The sequence below is a fragment of the Choristoneura fumiferana genome, chromosome 26 (assembly GCF_025370935.1).
Source record: "Choristoneura fumiferana chromosome 26, NRCan_CFum_1, whole genome shotgun sequence".
Taxonomy (NCBI): Eukaryota; Metazoa; Arthropoda; class Insecta; order Lepidoptera; family Tortricidae; genus Choristoneura; species Choristoneura fumiferana.
In genome coordinates this window covers 10,831,490-10,856,285 of record NC_133497.1, presented here as the reverse complement: position 1 = coordinate 10,856,285, position 24,796 = coordinate 10,831,490, and the positions used below count along the sequence as shown (strand labels likewise).

General features: G+C 45.3%; 1 protein-coding gene across 1 annotated transcript in view; it reads left to right on the top strand.

The window, feature by feature from the left end:
• Window positions 1–24,796, top strand: part of Lrrk (Leucine-rich repeat kinase) — a 90,910-nt gene that overhangs the window by 52,084 nt on the left and 14,030 nt on the right. Inside the window, 25 exon segments of the mRNA XM_074108363.1 lie at window positions 5,750–5,891; window positions 6,604–6,777; window positions 7,297–7,377; window positions 7,595–7,680; window positions 7,812–7,997; window positions 8,080–8,170; window positions 8,571–8,646; window positions 8,649–8,764; window positions 9,184–9,282; window positions 9,746–9,887; window positions 10,797–10,999; window positions 11,793–11,867; window positions 12,241–12,386; window positions 12,808–12,915; window positions 13,184–13,253; window positions 13,354–13,470; window positions 14,759–14,837; window positions 16,565–16,689; window positions 17,240–17,327; window positions 18,544–18,666; window positions 19,850–20,022; window positions 21,699–21,801; window positions 22,588–22,759; window positions 22,903–23,157; window positions 23,588–23,717. Of these exon segments, the coding sequence (XP_073964464.1) occupies window positions 5,750–5,891; window positions 6,604–6,777; window positions 7,297–7,377; window positions 7,595–7,680; window positions 7,812–7,997; window positions 8,080–8,170; window positions 8,571–8,646; window positions 8,649–8,764; window positions 9,184–9,282; window positions 9,746–9,887; window positions 10,797–10,999; window positions 11,793–11,867; window positions 12,241–12,386; window positions 12,808–12,915; window positions 13,184–13,253; window positions 13,354–13,470; window positions 14,759–14,837; window positions 16,565–16,689; window positions 17,240–17,327; window positions 18,544–18,666; window positions 19,850–20,022; window positions 21,699–21,801; window positions 22,588–22,759; window positions 22,903–23,157; window positions 23,588–23,717 (3,160 nt within the window).

Here is a 24,796-nt window from a genome sequence, read left to right as displayed (position 1 = left end):
GTAAGGATTTTTTTTCTATAATATTAAAAATAAATCGTTCATTTCGGAGATTTTCCACAATTGTGTAAGTTACAAAAAGAAAACCTTAGTGACTATGTTAGTAAGAATAAATAGCTACAGATACACTAACTAGATGGAAAATGCTGGTGTGCTCCACCCCAGCAAGGGTGTTTAAGGTGCGTTTCCCATCAGAGATAGTGTGAAGTGAAGATCTGTTGTTGCGCGCAATGTGTTTTTCATGAACCAAAAAAACGCTTCATTTTATCTCGCCTCGGTTTGCGGTTTTGTGCGAGGGTAGGTAAAAAAGCGTTTTTGTTGATTCATGATGAAGTAGTTATTTGTATCACAAGGGAGCAAAATGGTGTATTTACGGCGAGGGCGTACATTGAATCCAGAAGATGTAGCGAAGGATTCTACAATAGAATCTAAGCGTCCAGGGATAATAAAGCATCCTGAGCGTAATGAGATTCAAGTGTTAGCGCCAAGATGAAAATAATTTTGGCTCCGAGTGGCTCGACACTTTACACCGAGCATTAAAAATAAACTTGAAAAAAATATTCTAAATATTATTAAAGAACACCAGCACAGAAAATGGCGTGGCTTTACAATTGTCAACTTCAAAAAATGTCATTGCAATAAAACACTTAGAAAAGCCTTGAACAGAAAGTTGCACTTTGCTCCTCTCGCCAAGGGAGAAAAGTTACTTTTTCCGAAGGAAAGGTGTGAAAAAAACACATTCCTAGCACATTTCTCGTGGAAACGGAGTTCAACAGTTATTTTTCATTCATCGTTTTTCGTGTGTGTTAGCGACGAACCGGGCAAGTGGGAGTACCAGGCGGCGTTCGACGTGAACGGCGGTGGACGCGGCGCGGACAGAGTGCGCTGTACGTGGCCAGCACACTGGGCTGCCTGGCCGTGTGTGACGCGCTGCTGGCTCACGCCGTGCCGTGCCGTCCTGCGCCGCAGGTAGCTAGGACGTCCTGTTAAACACAGACCCCACAGATTTTCAGTTGATGCGGTGGAAGCGGCCTGAATCCACCATGAGCCTGCGGCCTATTAAAGTAATTAGCAAGGACTACTCAAATCGAAGAAATCGATGCGTAGGTCCTAAAAACTACAGAAAACGATTTAAAAATATTTTTCTTGAAATGGTTTTAGATTTACTAATATTGTAAAAAAACCGATAAGTCACATCGATGGTCGCATGCGTCGCAACAGCCTCGCTGTAACCAGTAATGTTGCAGGCGGCGGGACGCCAGACGGCGGAGGCGGTGCGCGCGCCGGCGGCCGTGCTGTCCCGCAGCGCGGCATCTCGCTCGGCATCCACGCCATCGTCAGCCGGCTCACCGGACAGGCCCACGTGAGACACACGCATCTTTTGTTGCACTCAACCCGGACCGGACCGGAGCTTAAGGCTGCGTTTTCACCAGTGATAGCGGAGGGTATGGCACGAGGAATGTGTTTGTCACTAAATAATGGACGCTTCATTTTCCTGTCCTTGCTCAGCGTAGCTTTAGTGGAAACAGCTCTGCGGAGCGAACTCTGGTGAAACGCAGTTTTAACGGTTAATGCTATCGAGCTGATGTCCTCTGATGTCCTGGTTTTCGAAGTTCGATTGGGTACAGCCTTTTCTCGCAAATTATTTCGTAACTTCAGAACATCCATCGGCATTTGCTGAGTGGCATCCATTTGGTGCTCTGTTAACTATGTTGTATTTAGATTAAGATTTCATGTAAGTACAAACTTTTTTAACACCAAATAAATCAATTATTTTCTATTTTATTCTAAATAGTAAAATTGCCAATCATAGTAAAGTAGATGCATGGAGCACTTATTGATGATTTTTAGTACCATTTGGTATGAACCGTTTCTTCTGCGTCCCCAGGAAGCGGTGGGGAGAAGCGGATACACCCGGGTGCGTTGGAGCGTGGGGCGCGGCGCGGACAGCTGCGTGGCGCCGCGGCGCCGGGGCGGGCATGCGCGCTGCGTGCGGCGGCTGCTGGCGGCCGGGGCGCCGCCGGCAGCCCCGCCGCGCCGCCAGAGGTTAGCCCACTAATATTGGAGTATAAATGCGAAAGTTTGTAAGTCTGTTTGTTTTTTACCTCATCACGTCTTCACCGCTGAACTGATTTAGATGAAATTCAGTATACAGATAGTTTGTCTCGGGGAAGACACAGGATAGTTTTTATACGGAAAATTGCATAGTTAACGACAGTTAGCAATTAAGAAATTCTGCGCGGACGGAGTCGCTGGTAACAGGCTAGTACTCTGATAAATGAAGTGAACTACGCTTGCGATGGTTAAAACTGAATACAAATATCTTTCGATATCATCGATCAAATTCCGCAACTGTACTTATTAAAATTCCTATCCAGTAAGTAAATCGGGGAAAAAGTAGTAGTGATCCGTCTGCTGCTGCTGCATTCTATATTTACTTATTTTAGTGTGAAAGAGTAAGAAACACACACACACACACACACACACTTACATGATTTTGCATTAATAACACCAGGTGTTTTGGTAAGGGCTTTGCACATTATAAGAAAATTTCTTGTGTTCAAAATATTTTAAAAAAACACAATATATTATTCCTATGTCTTGTGATGTTAATGATCTCATCCAACACCCAATACGACTGAATTGCTTTTAAGACATTTCTCTCAGAAACATAAGAAATTTTCTGATAATGTGCAACAGGCCTGAGGTTGTGTTTTGTGCAGAACGAAGGCGCGGGAACGCGCGACTCGCGGCGGCGCTCGCGCAGCGCGTCGGCGGCGAGCTCCATATCGCCATCTCCCTCTCCCGGCGCGGCAGCAGCGACCGTAAGTACCAAAGCTGCATGACACATTGCACCAGAAGATGACGGCCTTCTTCTAGGTGGACTGACTGAGCTGCGGGCAACCGGTGGATGCATGTGGCGAGTTGTCGTTCACTGTGGCGTTCTAAGGGGGAGGCCTTTGTTTAGCAACGGACGTCTTCCGGCTGATGATGGTAGAGAGTTTGTAATATGTGTGTAGATTAGATATAGAATGTATTGTATACTTATGACCAAAGCTTCCCTACGAGCAAGCTAATCTGGTGTCAGTATTGTACGCCCGAAATGGGCAGACTGTTGACAACTACTGGTTTTTTTATTAATGACATCTAAATTGTACACAGTTTTGACGATAAGCGCTTATCTTATCTTTCTTATCTCATCTCATCCTCTCGTCTCGTCTCCTCTCTGATGTCATCTCATCGTATCCTATCTCAACCTCTCCCAGGCGACGCCCCGTGGACGGCTCTCGCTGTGGCCATCCGCAACAAGCACGTGCAAGTGGCGGACTTACTGCTGCGCGCCGGCGCCGACGACCCGCACGGGCTGGCGCTGCGCGAGTGCGCGCGTCACCAGCTCGGGAACTGCTGGCTGCCGTGCTGGCCGCCAGGGTGAGTGCTGGTGCTTGGGGGTCCATTAAGACTGACGTCTTTGATTAAATAAACACCATGGATTCGCAAGCAGTCGCCGATTCCACCCTCGACATACGTATAATTTAGTTTCTAACATAATACTAACCGTACATCACTTATTTGTTTAATTCACCAAATCTGGCCACGGTAAATCGAATTACGCCGATAAGATACATCTTTGCTTGGCAAACTCGAAGTAAAATCCTGGTCATGGCACCAACTGTGACATACGAGCTAATAAGTTTTCGCATCTGAAATAGAAATAATGAACGATAGTCCCATGTTAATTTTATTTTAAAACAGATGTTACTTTGCGGAGGTGTGTGTGTAATCTATGAACTGTAAGAAATTACATTGTTCCCCATGACCTTGCAATAGCTTGTCCACAACTAATGTACGTTCATGCAGCTTTTCTGCTTCAACGCTGCAAGAATGTAACACATCAACAAACCTAACTATCATCACCACCACTGGACTGACCCGTTTCGAACTCAATCAGAGTTCGTCATCAGAGCAACACAACTGTTTACTATACTACCGGATTTTAGATGCGTCGTCTTGTATTTTTGTCGTATTTTGTCATGTGTGTTGTGGAATCGCAGGCGTACCCAGACCCCGAGTACAAGCTGAACAAGTCGGCGGTGTCGGAGCTGGTGCTGCGCGGCCGGGGCGGACGAGCGGGCGCGGCGCGGACCTCACGTACAGCGCGCTGGCGCCCGCCGTGCCCGTCGTCGTGCACTGGCGCGCGCTGCACACGCAGCTCGACCATATACGGTGAGCACCTGAGCACGCCGAGATAGACGACAGACAGACATTTTAGTTTTAGTTTTGTAACTTACAGTTTTGTCCTCTGGCTGATTTGTTAGATTATTTCTTCTCTTACTTAACATTCCCATAAATCGCTAATTGTTATTTATATTCGTTCCTAAATTGTCTCATTTTCCATTGCCTTTTTTCCCAAATGTTTTTGTCAATGGTTTTATGGTACTGATTTTATTTTACAATTGCGTTTTTTTTTTCAATTTAAATCGACTCATAACATTTAAATTAGTATCTACGGAGCTCCTACTTTTGTGTAGTCTATCCAAACGTAAATATAAATTAAACCCATCTGTTTCTGTGTCGATTAAAATTGGAAAAAAACGCGTGTGAAAATAAGATAGCATATTGGGAAATAACGATTTCGGGAAATTGATCGAAGCAACCAACCGAACGACGGTGGGTCAGGAATTGAATGGTTCGTTTATGTGCCATACATATATTATGTACCAATTCGACGACTAGCGTTTAAAGTAGTTGGTTGCGTGTTGCCGCTTCCCAGCATGTCGTGGCTGATGGCGGCGGCGACGCGCGTGAACCCCGGGCGGCGGGCGCGCGCTGGCGCTGCACGCGATCACGCGGCTCGAACTGGCCAACAACGAGCTGCGCGCCGTGCCCGCCGCGTCTTCTCGCTGCTTAGTCTGCGTCAGTGGCAACGACAGGTTATGGGCCCTCCAGGGAACAGGTTATGGGCCCACGCACTCGACACCAGAGCCTTATTGTCCGACATACTTAGAATCACAATCGTTTTCACCACTTCTTTCTGTCGCACAGCATAAAACGAGGGTAGAAAGAGATGTTGTTGTGATGGCGTTAGACAATACGGACTCTGGAGCTACAATCATCATAGCAGTAGAACACCACCTGTTGAACATAGACCCCTCTCATAGACATCACAGCCTCAATACACTCTGATTGCTTAACAGTGTTCCGCAGGTCATTAGTTGGTGTGCCTCCGCAAAATAAGGTTATCTCATAAAGCTTAATAGACAAACGGAAGAAAAATACTTACATACCGTGAACTGCTTGAACTTTGCCCTCTAGCCCCAACATTGCCTGATTCATTTAGAGTCGATAACTAGCACCCTTCTAGGTTTTTAAACTTTTATCCCCCGTAATAATAATTCCCGTGTAGATAAAAGTTTAAAACCTATAAGAGTGCTGAGTTATCGACTCTAAATCGAATCAGGCAATGTTGGGGCCAGAAGGCAAAGTTGAAGCAGTTTTACGGTAGACGTTAAATCAATTATGGTACAGTCAAGAGCAAAGATATCGATACGGCCAAAGCTACAAAAATATGTATACACGGCCTTAATGTTAAGTGCATAAAGTCGTGTATACATAATTTTGTAACATTGGCCATGTCGATATCTTTGCCCTTGACTGTACCTCCAAAATTTTTTGTTTACTTGATGTACCTTGAACATAAAAGTTTGCAGAATACTCCCTTATTGTACTCCTAATATACTCTCCACACCTCTAGATACCTGAACATAGCGCAGAACAAGCTGGAGCGTCTCCCGCTGGCCTCTGACCCCCTGGAGGAAGCGGAGGGGGGCCGCAGGCAACGCCGCGCGCCCGCGCCGGTCTACACCGCGCCCGTGCTACAGGAATTGTATCTGCAGGTGGGACAGAACGATAAAACATGAAAACTTTCGTGAGGCTGATGTCATTGTCACATTAAAATCTTAACTTTTTTCTGTTATAATTATTCGTAGTATTATTATTTTATTTTGTGTTTATTATGTGACTGTTTTTAAATTTACAGTGAATTGGTAAAAACTGTAATACTGTAAATTTTCCTTGGTTTAAAAAAGAAGTGCGAGGATGTGTTGCGAGGAATGTGCTTTTAACACGGATATAGATTACACTAGATTACGCAAACGTCGGGGTTGGCCCCATACAAAGAATGACCGCTAACTGACTAATCATCTGACTCGAGCCGCACGGCGCGGGCGGGCGGCGCATTTGAATCGATTTTTCGCGGAAATCGGGGAATTTACATCGCCAATTCGCTCTTGAGACGTCACAGTAGATATAAAACAGTGACACGGTTGGTTTTCATACAGATTGAGGCGTTTGCGTTATCTAGTGTAATCTATATCTGTGGTTTTTAATAATCTTAGCACAGCATTGCTCTGGTGAAAACAGCTGAGCGGCTCGAGGCAAAGGAAATAAAGCGATTCTATTGGTTCATGAAAAACATATTCCTCGCAACGCACCCTCGCATATCTATCGTCGAAACACAGACTTAATCAGAGAGTTCCTGCGATATGTCCTTATATTCCCGCAAACCGAGGTTAAAAGACTATATAAGTCTACCTGTGTGTGCGTCAGGATAACCGCCTGGAGCATCTGCCGGCGGAGCTGTTCTCTCTGCCGTCCCTGACGACCCTGGACGTCGCCAACAACAAGCTGCGCGCCCTGCCGCCCGCCGTCTGGACCGCGCCCGCGCTCACCGACCTCAACGTCGCGCTCAACCACCTGCGAGAACTGCCCGCTGACGACATAGTGAGTCACGCACAGTCCGCCCCCGTCGCCCGCGCGAAATAGTGAGTCACGCACAGTCCGCTCCTGCTGCCCACGCGAAAACGTGAGTCACGCACAGTCCGCCCCAGCTGCCCACGCAAAACGTGAGTCAGACACAGTCCGCCCCTGCCGCACGCGCGAAATAGTGAGTCACGCACAGTCCGCCCCTGCTGCCCACGCGAAAACGTGAGTCACGCACAGTCCGCCCCAGCTGCCCACGCAAAACGTGAGCCAGACACAGTCCGCCCCTGCCGCACGCGCGACATAGTGAGTTACTCACAGTCCGCCCCTGCCGGCCGGTGTTTTATCATTTGTAAAGTAATATCTATTAGTCCCTTCAATGAAAGCTACTTGCCAGACGAAATATCGCTAGATGGCGTTAGTATCGTGAGGAGGATATTTCGCCTGTCGAGTAGCCCCCATTGAATAGTTTTGTTCGTGCACTGTTGGCATGACTAATAAATAAGTATTTGTCGCTCTCTATAGTTGTCACGTTCGCAGGGCGAGCCGCCGCCGCCGGACGCGTCGCCGCAGCCCAGCGCGTCCCCGTCCGTCGGCTCGCAGTTCAGCTTCTCGCAGTCGGTGAGTACATGTTAAGGTCTCTACCGTCACACCGTATCATACCATGACCGTAACAGCAACGTGTCAGACAAAAATATATCGTTTGTATTGAAAATTATGAGACTATGCCAATTAGCACGCTTCCTAACCAACCGTTGTCGTCGCGAGCGTCATATCTGACACAACAAAGCGTGTTTTGCTTTATGCTTGTGGTCTTTAATCAGTGTGTTGTGTGCAGTCGTCTCTGTCGCGCAGTCCGTCCGTGGAGGCAGCTCCGCCGGACGACGGCACGCCGATGCTCGGCGACCGCACCGGCCACGCCATGTGAGTCTGTCATGCTGCATCACAAAACAAAAGAAACTTTTACTATTATCTAGGACAATGGGACTGAATAACAAAGAAGAAAAAGTTGTTCGACCGAATTGTGAAGTTGTTGTTTGTGTTGTTGTTGTCAGGTGGTCGGAGGCGGTGCGCGCGCACCCGTGGCGGGCGGAGGCGCGCGCGCCGGCCCCGTGCGCGGGCGCAGGCAGCCCGCTCACCTCCCTCAACCTCGCGCACAACCAGTTCACCTGCCTGCCGCCGCCGCTGGCCTGCCGCGCGCCGCGCCTCGCCTCGCTCAACATGTCCTACAACTCGCTCAGGTCAGTCTAGGAGCCCCGCTCGAACATAAACCTACCCCCCTCTTCCGCTACTGCCCGAACTTAAACTTCCTTCCTTCGGCAGGTCGATGTCGTACGTGACGTCATACCCGACGAGCCTGCGCCAGCTGGACCTCAGCCACAACGAGATCACGTGCTGGCCCAGCCTGCCGCAGGTACATATAACACTAATTATAACTAGCCTGGCCTATAAACAACTTAAAATTAACCACATATATTTTTTGCAGCAGTTGTATGTATAGGAGTGGTCAAAGAAAGCGAGCGGCGTGGGTCACGATGTGAGCGTAGCGAACATCGTAGGCTGCGTTTTCACCAAAAATGTGGGAGGATGTGTTGCGAAGAATGTGTTTTTCATGAACCAATAGAAACGCTTCATTATCTATTCTCGCACAGCACATTTTTAGTGGAAACAGCTGAGCGGAGCGGTGCTAGCTAAATGAAGTGTTTCTATTGTTTCATGAAAAACATATTCCTCGCAACACACCTCGCACATCTCTCGAAACGTAGCCTTAATTGGTTGTTGATTTCAAACACAGTTAAGCATTTGTCCTGTAGGTGGAAAACTTCGGCAGCCGTGCGGGCGACCCCCTGGCGTGCTACTGCCGCGGGGCGGAGGTTGGGGGGCGGGGGCGGGGGCGGGGGCGGGGCGCGCGCTGCGCCGGCCGCGCTCGGGCGGCGTGCGCGCGCAGCTGATGCAGGCGGCGTGCCCGGCCAGGAGGCACTTGCGGCTCGACTCGCTGAGGACACTGGTGAGTCAACGCCACTGCTGGCAGCGTGGCGCTGGAACAGCTGGACTCCTACTGGATTGCCTTATCTTAATCAACTATCAAATTACATATTATTATTATTATTTATTGTTATTTTGTTATGAGGATTAAAGTTTCTATCTATCTATCTAAAGAATTTCGTGTAAACAAAAATGGAATTAAAATGTTAACTTATACCACTCTACAATATCGATGGCATCTCTCTTAATGGGCACTGAGGCTGACTGGTAGACCACTTTGAAAGTTTTTCAGTAGACCCCTGCTACTTCTAAAACTCCCATTTTTTCACACGTCAACATGGCCAACCGTTTGGACTCTTATGAACCCCTGGTGGTCCAGGAACTTCGGGAATCTCTTAACCGGTTATGTAATCCATATTCTTGGTCATCGAATGTCGTCAGATCCTGGCCAACAACCTGCTGGAGCGCATCCAGCTGACGACGGACGACGACGGACATGCGCCCGCGCACGACGCGCCCGACAATGACGACGACGATTGGGTGAGTGCCTTATGAAACAAATACAATAGAATAGGAAAAAAGCCGTTGTAGCACTTGGAAGATGGTTAAACCAGAGAAAAGTCGAAATTGCGGAACAAAATTATATTATTTAAAAACGGCGGTCCATTAAATATATCATTTCATTTAATTTTTCATTTCATTAATAAAATTGCGCCGCGAACAGACCAACCTCTTTTATTCTAGAGCTTTATGCAAGGCCTGCCCCAACTTCCACCAACAAACTGCCCCCCTGTCCGCAGAGCTCGTCACCGGGCCAGCTCCAACTCCCTCCCTCCTGTCAGAGATGTTAAACCTCCTTGTGTGTAGACTATGTGTTCTTTGGTCGTGTCCTAGCGACGCTGTTGTTCTTTTCTTGATTTTACCCACCTACCGCATTACCCTGACATGGTTTTTCCTTAAAACACTAATATCCCCCCCCCCCTTCTGACGCCCCCTGTTCCAGAGCTCCATGCAGGGCGCGCGCGCGCGGCTGGTGTTCCCTCAGCTGTCGATGCTGGACGTGTCGTGCAACCTGCTGCGCGCCGTGCCGCCGCTCATACACGCGCTCGCCAACCTCTCCGTGCTCAATATCAGCGGGAACAAAGGTAGATAGGACCGGTTGCTTTATTTATAGGCCGCTTGCTACTTAGACTAGTCGCTATTTAGACCAGTTGTTTCTTAGACTGTTTGCTACTTACACCAGTTGCTTCTTAGACCAGCCGATTCTTAGACTATTTGCTTCTTAGACCAGTCGCTTCTTAGACTATTTGCTACTTAGGCCAGTCGCTTCTTAGACTACTTGCTACTTACACAAGTGGCTTCTTAGACCGGTTGCTTCTTAGATTATTTGCTTCTTAGACCAGTCGCTTCTTAGACTATTTGCAACTTAGACCAGTCGCTTCTTAGACTATTTGCAACTTAGACCAGTCGCTTCTTAGACTATTTGCTTCTTAGACCAGTCGCTTCTTCGACTATTTGCAACTTAGACCAGTCGCTACTTAGACTATTTGCAACTTAGACCAGTCGCTTCTTAAACTATTTGCAACTTAGACCAGTCGCTACTTAGAATATTTGCAAATTAGACCAGTCGCTTCTTAGACTATTTGCTTCTTAGACCAGTCGCTTCGTAGACTATTTGCAACTTAGACCAGTCGCTTCTTAGACTAAATGCTACTTAGGCCAGTCGCTTCTTAGACTATTTGCTACTTAGGCCAGTCGCTTCTTAGGCTACTTGCTACTTACACTAGTGGCTTCTTAGACCGGTCGCTTCTTAGATTATTTCCTACTTAGACTAGTAGCTTCTTAGATTATTTCCTACTTTGACTAGTAGCTTCTTAGACTACTAGCTATTCACTACTCAGACCAATCGCTTTTAGACCACTTACAACTTAAACCACTTCCCACTTAGACCAGCTGCTTTTCAGACGAAATGATACTAACCAAGTGAAACACAAACCACAAGTCGAACCATTGCACTCAAAACGAAATACTCATCCCAGCCACTCCCTCCCCAGAGATCACGGAGCTCCCTCCCCAGATGGGCCTGCTGTCCCGCCTGTGGAACCTGAGCGCGGCGGGTTGCTGCCTCCAGGAGCCTCTGGGCAGCATGCTGCGCGGCGGACGGTACCGCAGCATGGACGTCGTCGGCTACCTCAAGTCCGTGCTGCAGGAGGCGCGCCCCTACGCCAGGATGAAGCTCATGATTGTGGGGCTGCAGGTGAGGGATACGGACTATACGATAAATTATTGGGTTAGTATCATTTCGTCTAAAAAGCAGCTGGTTTACGTAGCAAATTAGCAATTGGTCTAAAATTCTTTGACTCAAAGTTGACGAAGCTCCGCTTCGCGGAGCTCCAATTCCGCGTGGCTGAGGCGTTTCTAACCTAACCTTTCGACAAAAACAGGTTAGGACCAGTTGCTTTTTAGACCACTTGCTTTAAGACCTTGAAGCATACACTCACAAGGAGCTCCAGAACGTTGGAGACGTGCAGCCAGGTGTTTTAGCCGGTGAGAGTCCGGCGCTGTCTGGGCGTTCCCTTCCCAGACGTCCATAACGGTTGTGTCCCGACTGCACGCCCCCGTAATAAAGTACCTCATACATCAAATTTAAAAACTGAATACTAGTAAACAGAAGGACCTCCTAGAATTATGGTATTTTTGGCCATTAAGGAGAGAATTAGAGATAGAAAGAATACCGAATTTCGCTAAAAAAATGCACTAAAAAGTAAAAGTAATCGGAGAGAAGTATACCTCTCAAACAAACAAAGTGAAATAGCGTTCAATAAATATTTTATACGTTCTTATCTATTCTGAAAAAAAAAAAATTAAGATTTGGTTTTAAATTGGTTAAATTACTAAAGCTAAGTTATAAGGTGTAATCATTCTAAAACATTTACACAGTTCTTACCTTTGTTTCCACCTCGCCGCTTGTATGAGGACGCAATGTCGTAAAGTTAATTTAGCTACATAACTAAACAATACCACTTCCTAACCACCGTTGTTTGGTCCAGGGCATCGGTAAGACCAGCCTGCTGGAGTGTCTGCGACAGGAGTCTCCGCTGCAGTACAGGAGGAAAGGCACCGAGGTGAGAGCAGACGCCACCCAAAAAAATATGAAGATATTGTACCTTAATTCCCAAATTCGATGCGGTTCATCCTTGTCATTTTATAAGCTTTTATTTTTAACTTGCAATGTAGGTAAGTCAGTTGACAATACATTAATCTGGTAGTGAAATTCTGATGTTCCAGTCAGGCTCAGGCTCGTCTCAGAAGAAGGGAATTCCTTAACAGTAAATGGCATCGACTTGAAATTTGGTACGGGAATGTACTTTAGATGATAATGCAAGTACAGTCAACAAAATGTACAGTCAGCTAAAAAGATTGTATTAAAAATTAAATAAAAAAAACAGTTGTTAGTTAGGCATGACTTTACTAATCCCCCCCCCCCCCGCCCCTCAGCACTGGGCCAAGCGCATGGGCAGCAAGTCGTCCAGCCGCAACATGTCGACGGTGGGCGTGGACATCGGCGCGTGGACGCACGAGCCGGCGCGCGCGCAGCGAGGGCCCGTCACCTTCCGCACGTGGGACTTCGGCGGACAGCGCGAGTGAGACAACACTACACGACCTTTCATTCGACTTGCAACGTCCATTTGTATGCAGGAAGGATGAACGATTGATCGAATAAGATGATGGAGTGAATGAAGGACAAGGACAAAGACGGAAGACGTGGGAGCGGAAGGACGTATTAACATTTTGTTAGGGCAAAAATTTTGCTAGAGCAAACATTTTGTTAGAGTAGACATTTTGCTAGAGAAAACATTTTGTTAGAGTAGACATTTTGCTAGAGAAAACATTTTGTTAGAGTAGACATTTTGCTAGAGAAAACATTTTGTTAGAGTAGACATTTTGCTAGAGAAAAATGTTTGTTAGAGTAGACATTTTGCTAGAGAAAACATTTTGTTAGAGTAGACTTTTGCTAGAGAAAACATTTTGTTAGAGCAAACATTTAGAGCCACCTCTCTGCAGGTACTACGCGACGCACCAGTACTTCCTGTCGCGCCGCTCGCTCTACCTCGTGCTGTGGAAGGTGACTGACGGCAAGCGGGGGCTCGCCGACGCCATCGAGTGGCTCCGGTAACATTCTCCCCCCCCCTCCATTCATTCATGGAACCTTTTATCAATTTCGCTATGATTGCCTTGACAAATGTATGGGATGTCAACTTTAAATTACTAAGACAAAGGTTCCATCGTGGTACATGGTTGAGTTTATTCGACTGTACAATAAAGGTAAAGACAGAGATACAAATATAGTTGAAATTTTGTGTTTACACATGAAAAACATCTGTTTATCACAATTTTAGAAATGTCAAAACTTAACTGTATTTGTGTTTTTTATGTACAGGTCGATACAAGCGCGCGCCCCGGGCTCGCCCGTCATCATGGTAGCTACGCATTACGATCAAGTCGCCAATGTAAGTGAAACATTTCCATAAATATAATATTAAGTATTCCATAAGTGTTATTTATTACTTTTTTTTTTTTTTACATAAATACAAATAAATGTTTGTGCAGAGCAATCTCCCGGAGAGCGAGAGTCCCGCGGCGCTGCAGCGGCTGATCCGCGCCTCCATCCTGGGGGCCCCCGACGGGGACAAGAAGGGGCTGCCGCGCGTCATGGACTCTGTGGAGGTGAGGGATTGGGGCGAGGGGGGGCGTGGGACAGACGGGGACAAGAAGGGGCTGCCGCGCGTCATGGACTCTGTGGAGGTGAGGGATTGGGGCGAGGGGGGGGCGTGGGGACAGACGGGGACAAGAAGGGGCTGCCGCGCGTCACGGACTCTGTGGAGGGGAGGGATTGGGGCGAGGGGGGGGGGCGAGGAGGGGGGGCGTGGGGACAGACGGGGACAAGAAGGGGCTGCCGCGCGTCATGGACTCTGTGGAGGTGAGGGATTGGGGCGAGGGGGGGGCGTGGGGACTGACGGGGACAAGAAGGGGCTGCCGCGCGTCATGGACTCTGTCAAGTCGAGGGACATGGGAGAAAGGAGGCAAAACGATCCCCCTCCTAAATTTTGGTTAGCAATAGCTGTTATGTATGACATCATTTAATTTTCAACTCAATCGACACAATATTTGTTTATTTTAAAGTATCGTAAAAAGGGGTGATAAGGAATTGCGGGGGAGTAGGATAGAACTAATATTTTGTGTTTTCAGTGGCTGCTTCAAATTTCTGGCTCAGCTTCCTTTAAAAGTAGTTTAGTTATATTTTTAGACATATTATATCTCCTTTTTTCCGGTAATTTATTATCGTCATTCCGGTAATTTTTTGAAATAAATGTTTTTTTTTACTTTTTCTGATCCCTTCTGACCCCACTACGGGGTGAACTGGGATTTGCCTATATTTTAGAGTTTATTGTTTAAACTATGAAACTAAACGACAGATAATCATTATTAAAGTGAAATTCATACCACCTAAACATTTTTTATCTATAAGTGAACTTGACACATATTTAAAAAAAAAATTTTTTTCGGTGTTTGAACTTCAATTTTGTCCCTACCCACCCCGTTTTACGGTATTAACTAAAATCCAACTGTGAAAGTAGTTAATTGAAAAGGTAATTATAAGATTGGTTTTTGGAGTCTTTTTGTATTTTTTATTTTAACTCCAAATTTTGTTACTTTTACAGTCATCCCGTAAAATCTACATCGAATATACAAACTGAAACATAGATGCACAAAAAAACCAGAAAAAGAGACCAGCGCTGGAAATCGAACCCATATCCTCAGCATTCCGTGCTGTGTGACTAAATACTCGTATAAGAAAACAAGCTGAACCTGGGTTCGATTCCCAGCGCTGGTCTCTTTTTCTGGTTTTTCTGTGCATCTATGTTTCAGTTTGTATTTTCGATATGACAAGGAAATCTTTTTGGCCAGAAGCAAAATGTTTTAACAAGAATTGCGTGTTGAATGTGTTGGGCAGGTGTCCTGCAGCACGAAGCACAACATCCGGCTGCTGGCAGACATCATCTACTCCGTCGCGTTCAGCGTCAAGCCGCCCGGTCAGTGCGTCTGTCTGTATACTAGTCTATCACCATCATATCGGCTGTAGGACGTCCTCTGTTGGACATAGACCTCCCCATAGACCTACAGAGCCTTCGGTTGGTAGCTTCCTGCATCCATCGTGAGCCTGCAGCTTTAACGAGGAGAGTAAACTTAACCGTCTTCAAACCAGTTTTCTAGTTGATTAGTAACCTAAACCTATATGAAAATTGCCATGGGAAAGAGAGCCATAGTGGCCTAGTGGTTTGACCTATCGCCTCTCAAACAGAGGGTCGTGGGTTCAAACCCCGGCTCGCACCTCTGAGTTTTTCGAAATTCATATGCGAAATTACATTTGAAATTTACCACGAGCTTTACGGTGAAGGAACACATCGTGAGGAAACCTGCACAAACCTGTGAAGTAGTTCAATGGTGCGTGTCAAGTTCCCAATCCGCACTGGGCCCGCGTGGGAACTATGGTCCAAGCCCTCTTGTTCTGAGAGAAGCCTGAGCCCAGCAGTGGGACGTATATAGGCTGGGATGATGGATGATGATATGAAAATTATATTATTATTATTATTGTTAGCCTATTCTGTCCCACTGCTGAGCAAAGGCCTCCCCCCAATACTTCCACTGCTCTCTGTCCCCTGCATACAAGGGCCAGTCCTTCAAGAAGAAGTCCAGTTCATCCCGCCATCGCCGTCTAGGTCTACCAGGTCGCCGTCGTAAATTACATGTTCATAATATATCAAATGATCATTATTGTATTTCGTACATTATTCTTTTTCATCCTACTTATAATATTTATAAATGCGAAAGTTTGTGAGTGAGAGAGTATATTTGTTACTCCTGCACGCTGAAACGGCTTAACGGATTTGGATGAAATTTGGTATGTAGATAGCTGGACATCTAGAATAAAACATGGGCTACTTTTTATTTCAATATTACCACGGGATAGGGATAAAATCTCGAAGCAACAACCGCTGGGCTTAGAGTCATGAATTTTGACAGAATTGATTTTAATGTAACGTCAATGAAAACCAGGATTTAATTTTCGGGAATTCACACGAGAATTTAAAAAAAATCACGAAATTTTAAATCAGCTGCTGGATCTTTTTATTTATTTATTATTTATTACATTTCACAGCATAACAGTTAAACCAAAGCACTGTGAAATTCAGATACAATTTATAAAAAGAATACATAAAAAAAACAATAATCAATAATAATAAAAAAAAAATACCAACAGTATTTCACAGAAAAAGGTCGTACATCCATCTTCTCGCAGAACCTCAAACATTCATCACACATCTTATGATTTACGTGTGCGAAGCCCCGGGTAAACACTAGTTCAGGGATGGGGAAATAGATTTAGAGATGGGTCATTGTCATTATACAATAATTAAAACATTTCCGCGGGCCAGGGAGCATTTATCGAAAAAAAAAAAAATTCTAATCAAGTTAGCAACCAAAATAAATCATGTATAATAGTTTTTTTGATGTGCTGGGTCGGTGTTAAAGATGACATTTTGACTGTTCATTAATTAAAGCGTTGAAATAAGGCTCCAAATTACATGAAGACACACCAGAGATGACAAGAACACACTCAGAGATGACGAGATGAATTTAGGTGATGGGTTTTGATCACGGGCTGGATTAAATTTTGTCGCGGGCCGGACTTGGCTCGCGGGCCGCTATTTCCCCACCCCTGCACTAGTTAGTTGTTAATGTTAGTAGCGTCTTCCAGGCAGCAAAGAGCCGTTGCTGGAGCAGCGCGTCCCGGCGTCGTACCTGGCGCTGGAGGAGTGCGTCACCGCCCTCGCCGCCGAGCTGCCGCAGCCCGTGCTCAACCACGACGAGTACAAGCGGCTGGTGAGTGGGGCTAAATTAAAGAAAAAAATCACATGATGAACAAATTTTTTTTTAAATATGAGGGGGAAAACTAGCATGCGCGTCACCTGATGGGAAGCGATCACCGCCGCCCGTGGACACCTGTCAGCACGAGGGGTATCACAGGTGCATTGCCGGCCCTTTTGAGAGACTGATAGGCTCGTCTTTTAAAGATAAGTTGTACCGTTCCGGAAACACTGGCCCAACTATATATCATACCAATCTTGAATTTCAAACCTTTATAACTTTGTTATTTGTAAAGGTAGCTTAAAAATTGTTTTTCTATTCGATAACAGGCATTGTGTTGTTTTAATTTATAAAACATGTACAAAATAGGTCAAATACCGTATAGTGATAAGGATATAATAAAGCAATTTTGTGTGTTTGTCACGTTTTCTTATATGACACATTAAGGGAACTATAGGTCTGTTTGTATTTCTTTGTCTTCAATTACATGTTTATATATGACTGTTTATTTCTCAATAAATAAAAAAAAAAAAATATCAACTGTAGACGTGTTCTCTGTCGTCAGGTGACACAGTACATGCAGCAGAAGGGGCACCGCACCTTCCGCGACGCCGCGGAGCTGCATCACGCCACCATGTTCCTTCACGACAACGGTAAATCCTACTAATATTACAAATTGGAAATTTCGTGTGTGTGTGTACTTTTGGTACTCCTTCACGCTAAAACGGCGGACGGATGTGGATGAATTTTGGTATGTAGGTAGCTAAACATCTGGAATAACACATAGGCTACTTTTTATCCCGATATTCCCACGGGATAGGGATAAAAATCTTGAAATTTCAACCGCTGGGTTAAGAGTCATGAAATTTTGTACAGTTGTTCTTAACACAACCTCAATTCAGATTACGATGTAAATTTTGGAATTTCCCAGAGGAACTTGGTAAAGCCGCGGTCTAGTCTCTGATAATCATAAGTAGTAGACGGGTAGACTACCAAATGGAATAATGTGGGAATGCCTCATTTTGCTCTCGGTAAAAACAAAAATGCACTAGGCTACGTTTCGACCAGGTTGTGCGAGGAATTTCAATTCAGCTGCTGGACCTTATGATTAACGTGTGCGAAGCCGCGGGTAAACGCTAGTATTAATATAAATATTAGAAAGCTGTACAAAAAAGCATGCACTTAAAGGTAAAGGTCAATCAATCAATCAATCATTTATTTATTTCTCTCTACCTATTACACCGTATCATACTATGACCGTAACAGCAACGTGTCAGACAAACATATATCGTTTGTATTGAAAAGTATGAGACTATGACCACGCACGCTTCGTAATCAATGAGGGCTATCGATTTTTGACTTTCTAGATGGCGCCACTGTTGCGTGAGGTTTTAAAGTTTGGCTTTCAAAGTCTGTTATTACGGACGTGAAAACAAAATTTAGATTAAAATCATATTTAATACACCTTAAAACCGTACCATAAAAATATCGAGCATGCCACAGTGTTGCGTAGTCCCGTTTTGTTCGGAATAAAAGGGAGGACAAAAGTTTCCGAAAGACTAAACTGTCTCAAAACACAGACATTCGTTGCCCCGTAACGCATAATTGCCATAATTAATTTCAGTTAATGCAAAATATTCACAAAATTATTGTAATTATAAATAAACCCGCGTAGCTCACCAAAAACCAAGAGATTTGACATTTCGGAGACCTCACGCTACACTAGCGCCTCTGGCGGCGAATTCATACGCGATAGCCCTCATTGTCGCCGTCGCGTGCCATGCGTTTGGCATTCCGTTGGACACTTCGTCTGCCACGTCCACGTTCCTGTAAGAGTATCGTTGTTCGTTGTTCGTTGTGTGGGGACAGGCGTCCTCGTGCACTACGACGACGCGGCGCTGAAGCAGCTGTACTTCGTGCGGCCCCAGTGGCTCTGCGACGTGCTGGCGCATGTCGTCACCGTACGGGAGATCAACCCCTTCGCCGCCAACGGTACCACATTACACACTACACACTAAACATCAATGTGTCTGACAGCGCCATCTACACAATGATACGCAAATTACGTGGCTTATTGATTATTTAAAGAAATGTCAGCGATTGTTTGCAGCAAATCAATAAACCAAGTAGTTCTTTAGGGAGCTAGCAGAGGGCGCTTAGGTAAACCAACTTTTTGGCAACAATTTTTATTGTGTACACCGAAGACATCAGACCTCTCGTATTTCAATTCCCTGACATCATCCATCCACGACCCGACAGAGGGTTTTCAGACAGGCGAAATATCGCTAGATGGCGTTAGTATTGTGAGATCCGTTTGACGTTACAGTCTTGCGTGCGATTGGCTCATTTAGATATTTAACCAATCACGAGCGCGATGCAAACGTCAAACGGAAATCATGATATTAACGCCATCTAGCAATACTTCGCTTGTCGAAAAACTAAAAACTAAGCAAAGCTTGTACTATGGATACTAGGCAACGGATAAACATACTTATATAGGTAGATAAATACATACTTAAATACATATTAAACGACCAAGACCCGAGAACAAACATTCGTATTATTCACACAAATATCTGGCCCCTCCGGGAATCGAACCTGGAACCTCAAGCTTCACAGTCGAGATCTCTAAAGACTTGGCTATCCGGTCCTGAAAAATATCTATTTAACTTTATGCCTTTAACCATAAGGTCAATATATGTTATCTTTAACGCTATAGTTGTATAGATATTTATGTCCTCAAAGTATCAAAAATAAGTCTACAGACTCTTATTCCGACGAAAACGCCGTAGTAACATTTTTGAGTGGTTCGAATAGATACTTATTTTTGCACAACTGTACATTCGACAGTTATTCATTCATTTGATTTGTACTTTATAAAATACGCAAGGAATTACGAGGTTGAGGCCCAATATACTTAATTTAGGCCATACGTGAAATCAAATGTCAACATTTCTTTATCGGCATTAGGTAAATTTCAAATTCTGAGATTCAAAATTTGACATGGGTCTTACGAGGGTAAAATAAATGTACCAAAATCTTTTTTCCCGTGGACATTTTGTAACATCCTGGAATTTAGATTTTACTGTCATTGTTAAGGCATCATGGGAGCGATACCGCGGGCAAAACCTAGTATGCAATAAGTCGCGAAACATCTCTGATGTCGTGTATGCAGGTATTATGAAGATCGAGGACCTCGCTCACGTGTTCAAGGCGTCCCCCCTCCTGGCGCGGGGCGACGAGGCCTCCTCGCTGGGGGTGTCCCTCCTCACCAAGTTCGAGCTGGCGCTGTGCTGGGACGCGCGCACGCTGCTCGTGCCGCCGCTGCTGCCGGCTGAGGAGCCTACGGTTAGTAACTCTCCACCGCAATACCCCAAAACAACCAGACCCATCCCCCCCCCCTCAATAATTACCGTCCCCGCTTAAAACCCCTTCCTTCAATAGCCCTCTTGTCCCTTAAACAATAACATCCCCCCATGACACCCTCCCCCAATATCTCACTTAGCTCTAGCCGGTCTGTGCTGGAATGGGATGGACACCTACGGTTAGCAATTCCCCTTTACCTCCCACAAATCCCCACCCCCGACAGTTAGCACAGGTACACTGCTGCTGCCGATCGAAGAGCTTATGATCTGTCACCCTAAAATTGTAACCCATTGTCTTTTCTTATGAAAATGACAACGGGTTTCAATTCGTAAGACGCTATAACCGATGCATTGCTAGGAAGCGCGTACAGTTGGTTCCCTGAGGCCTAACTTACGTATCCACTATAACTATTTCTATTTATGTAGTCTTATGTATAGTAATAAAACTGTGTAGTATATCTTTGTAGCGGTCCGAGGGTCACCAACGGTGCTGGCTGAAAATCAGCGCTGGGGTGTTTATTATTAACGCTTCAGCATTATGCTGAGCCAGTGTCCGATTCACAACCGCAATGACACATACTTTCCTACGTGTTGTCTATTTGTACTTAATACTATTGTTGTGTCTTGTGTTGTGAATAAATGTATTTTCTTTCTTTCTTTTTCTTTCTTTCTTTCTATAACTTATAATTTAGATTAATTTAAATGTCTTGTTCATGTACTGTTGGCATGTCTAATAAATAAATAAATAAATACTAGTTGGTAAGAAATGCCGGCCGGGGGAAGAAGGCCCGGTTGTGTGTGGGGATTTGCGCCGTATTGCGAATTTGCAATGGAATAGGGTGCGGGCTTGACAGCACAGCTCGGTCGTGGGCGGTAAGCATAACATTAAGTAGATAAGTTTTAATTAAGTAGGGTACAATTGTTCTAAGTGAGCGCAATATTCGCCAATAAACGTCATAGTTTGGCGAAATTAGTTATGTAAATAAAATTATGTACCTTTTTTTGAGAATAAATTAAAAAAAAAAAATGTAGATACTTATGTTAGGGCACCGACTGTACTCTGCTGCTCAATGACGTACGGAACCGTAAAACATAGTCGCTACACTCTTCACAGAGTGGTTCGTGGCGTTGGTAACGGATCAGTAGTGAACCTTCATGACGGTTTTTTTGAAAAATAGTGATTTCCGCCTGCCTTTCACGCCGCAGAGCTGCACAATGGAGTTCGTAGTTACCTAACAATAGAAAGCGCTGCTGCCCACTCACATTAAGGGGCATCCACTAATTACGTTACATATTTAGTCGGGGGAGGGAGGGGGAAGGTGGTTTTGTGACACAGGAGCAAAATAATTGCATTTTTATAGCTATTCTATACAACATTAGATATTAGCAAAAAAATGGCAAAAAACAAGTTTGTTGTATAGGAGCCCCCCTTAAATCTTTATTTTATTCTGGTTTTAGTATTTGTTATAGCGGCCATAGCAATACATAATCTGTGAAAATTTCAAGTGTCTTAACTGTTTCGGCTCAAGAGATAGAGCTCTGTGATAGATGGACAGACAGACAACCGAATCTCAGTAATAGGGTTCCGTTGGCACCCTTTGGATACGGAACACTAAAATTAAATTAGACTACGTGTTATTAACCGGTGTATCCCCGCAGCACCCGCAGCTGCAGATGCGGTCCCGGTCCGGCACCGGGGCCGGCACACCGCGCCGCGCCCCGTCCGCGCTCGCGCCGCGCGCCGACTCGCCCTCGCTCATACGTGAGTACTCTACACTACACCACACGTCTGATGATGATGTTCGTAATGGGGAATGTCTGTAAAATTAAGAAACGTTTGAAACTTTTATATCAATAGGAATAACCTTTCTAATTAACGGGTCCATATCGGCTCGCATACTTATTGGAAGTCCGAATGTAATTTTTGTCAGAATGATCGTTTGTCATAACTCTTTTTTCTTAAATCCAATAATTGTTCAGAACTGTTATAAAACAAACCTAACCTAACCTATAGTTTTCTTTAGGATGACCATTTAAAAATTTCAGAAAAATGTAAGGTTTCAGTGGGAAAAAATGTATGACAAACAAACAATGATTCGGACTAAAATTACGGTATGACTAGCGAAGAGTATGCGAACTTTGGCGCTCCCATTGGAAGCATATTTTCTACGAGTGAACGGAATATGAAACAGCTTTATTAACCGTTGCCAAACCAATTCTAAGTTATTATATAATATTCCCTATATTACTGCAACGTTCTGCCTTTTAGAATGCAGTCCTAGTATAAACCGTAAACGCGTCTTAAATGTATTTTAAATGCCCGTAGGATGTCACAAATATCATATTATTCTGTTACTAATAAATATGTCATGATCCGTCATGGCGACAAATTATAAAGAGAATTGACGTTGTCTTGTCATGGCGGTTTGTTTACGGTTCGTGCTAGTATCGCCCCCTTTGCGAAATATTCCCTATTAGTTCACTGATATGGACCTGAATTAATCAATGATTCTCATGGCTTTGTTAATCGTCCCCCCGCCGCCCCCAGAGGAGGCCCCGGCCCCCATCAGCATCTCGGGGCGCTCCACGGGGCGCGCGCTGCGGCGCGTGCTGCTGCTGGCTTACGTGCCGTGCGGGCTGTGGGCGCGGCTCTGCGCGCGTGTGCTGCCCGACCCCGCGCTGCCCCCCGCCGCCGCGCTGCTGTACCGCCTGCCCCCCTGGTGAGTCCACAATGTGCCCACGTAGCTACGAGTGTCCACTGGCAACACAGATTGACTGTCAACAGATGACAAGCAATATTTCAACCATCTCTATTAAACTAGCTTTCGATAGGAAAATGTATCAAACTCGCACCTTAATACAGCGTTTTGTGTCTCACACACCCACACACGCACATGCACACTCGTATAGCGCTCAGACAACATGCTAACCTTCTTCTAATGTATCAGGATCTTGACGAAGCGACAGCGAAGGCGCTAGAGCCCCAGTGGGCGTGGAAGCTGTGGCGCTCGGGGCTCCAGCTGTGGTGGGGGGAGCTGTTGGCGGCCGAGGTGCGCGAGCGGCCAGCGCGCGCCGACCCGCTACTCGGTGGGGACGACGAGGGGGGCGGCGAGATGAGGTGAGTGGGGTGTTGGGTATGCTAAGGGGGAAATATAAGGTGAAGGGGACGGTGAGATGAGATGCGGGGTATAGGGCATGGTGAGGGGGAAAAAGTTGAAGTGAGCAGGAAAACAGGACATTTTGAGTGGGAGAGATAAGGTGAGTGGGGTGGCGAGATGAGGTGATCGGGGCGTAGGGCATGCGAACGGGGGAGATATAAGGTAAGGGGGGCGGTGGGATGAGATGAGCGGGGCATAGGGCTTGGCGAGGGGGGAAACAAGGCATAGTGATGGGAGAATGTTGGGGTAAGCAGGAAACCATAGAACATGGTGAGAAGGAAACGTAAGGCGTAGTGAGAGAAGAGAAATAATGCGAGGGGGTGGCTGTGATGGAGTATATGATGGATGCATTTAGTTTGAAAATGCCTGATGCTGAGTGTCCTGGTCCAGGTTCCGCGTGAAGCAGGAGGGCTCGTGGTGCGTGCTGGACGCGTCTCGGTCAGCCAGCATCGAGCTGACGCTTCCTGCTATGGTGTGCGTGGCGCGGCGGACGGACGGACACGCGCTCGCCGGCTACCAGGTAACACCACGAGAGAAACTTGGTTACCTGTGACTAGGATAAGTGAGAAGTCTCTAGCTGGGACTCTTGCTGGAGTCCCATTTCGGCTCGGCACTTAATTACCCCTGTTAAACTAAACAAGATTTTTGTTTAAAATTAAATTTTTAAAATAAGATTTTTGCTGACTGTACTTTTTGTTGGCTGTACTTGCATTGCATTGTAATTTATACTACATTTCCGTAACTTAAGTCTATGCCATTAACCGTTAAAGAAATTCTGTCCTGCAGAAATGATCCCGGCTGGACCATCAGAATGTCACTACCAGATTATTGTCACCAGATTAACATTAGTATGCCCAATTTCAAGTCAATCCAACCACTGGAAGAGGGATAAATTTAACTTGTAAGATTTGACGCTTATGAAGATTTGAAGATTTTAAATTTTTAGTTAGTGTTAGTAGTAGGGCTATGCGGTATTGGGCTTGATGGCAATACCGGTATTATTCCGGTATTCAAATTTTGAAAACCGGTATCCCGGTATTTCGGTAATTTTTCGGTATTTTCCATATTTTCCCTTTATTTTTCTTTCTTTCTGTATAAGTCTGTTGTTTTGTTGAAATATAACCAATATACATGAAAAGCAAGATTTAGTAAACTTCCCTTTTAATGAGCAAGTATTAAAATAAAAAACTTTAGTTGTTAATTGTTAACTGATACTTATATAATATGGAATTGGATTCTCTAATTCTTCGGTGAAAATTGTTTCACCGATTATTAGTTCCCAACCAAATTTTCGCTTGTACGAGGCTCATTAAATATCCAGTTCAAGCTTGAAAGGTCTCTACTGATGAAATCTACGCTCCGCCCGGAACCAGCTTTCAGCTCAAACTTCAAAACCATTTCGAATGCCTAGGTAGCGACGAGGACGATTACAACGACGGGTTTGTGGAAGCTGTCCATACGATCGGATCTAACTTCTTCAAAACCCGCCGTACTAGAACCAATAAGCTCTCGCGCTCTGGCCTTAGGCTCATGGAGGTGAGGCGTGAGATGCTGCTACAGTCTTCTGGTGACGCTTAATTGTCCTATCAGCAGTTCAAT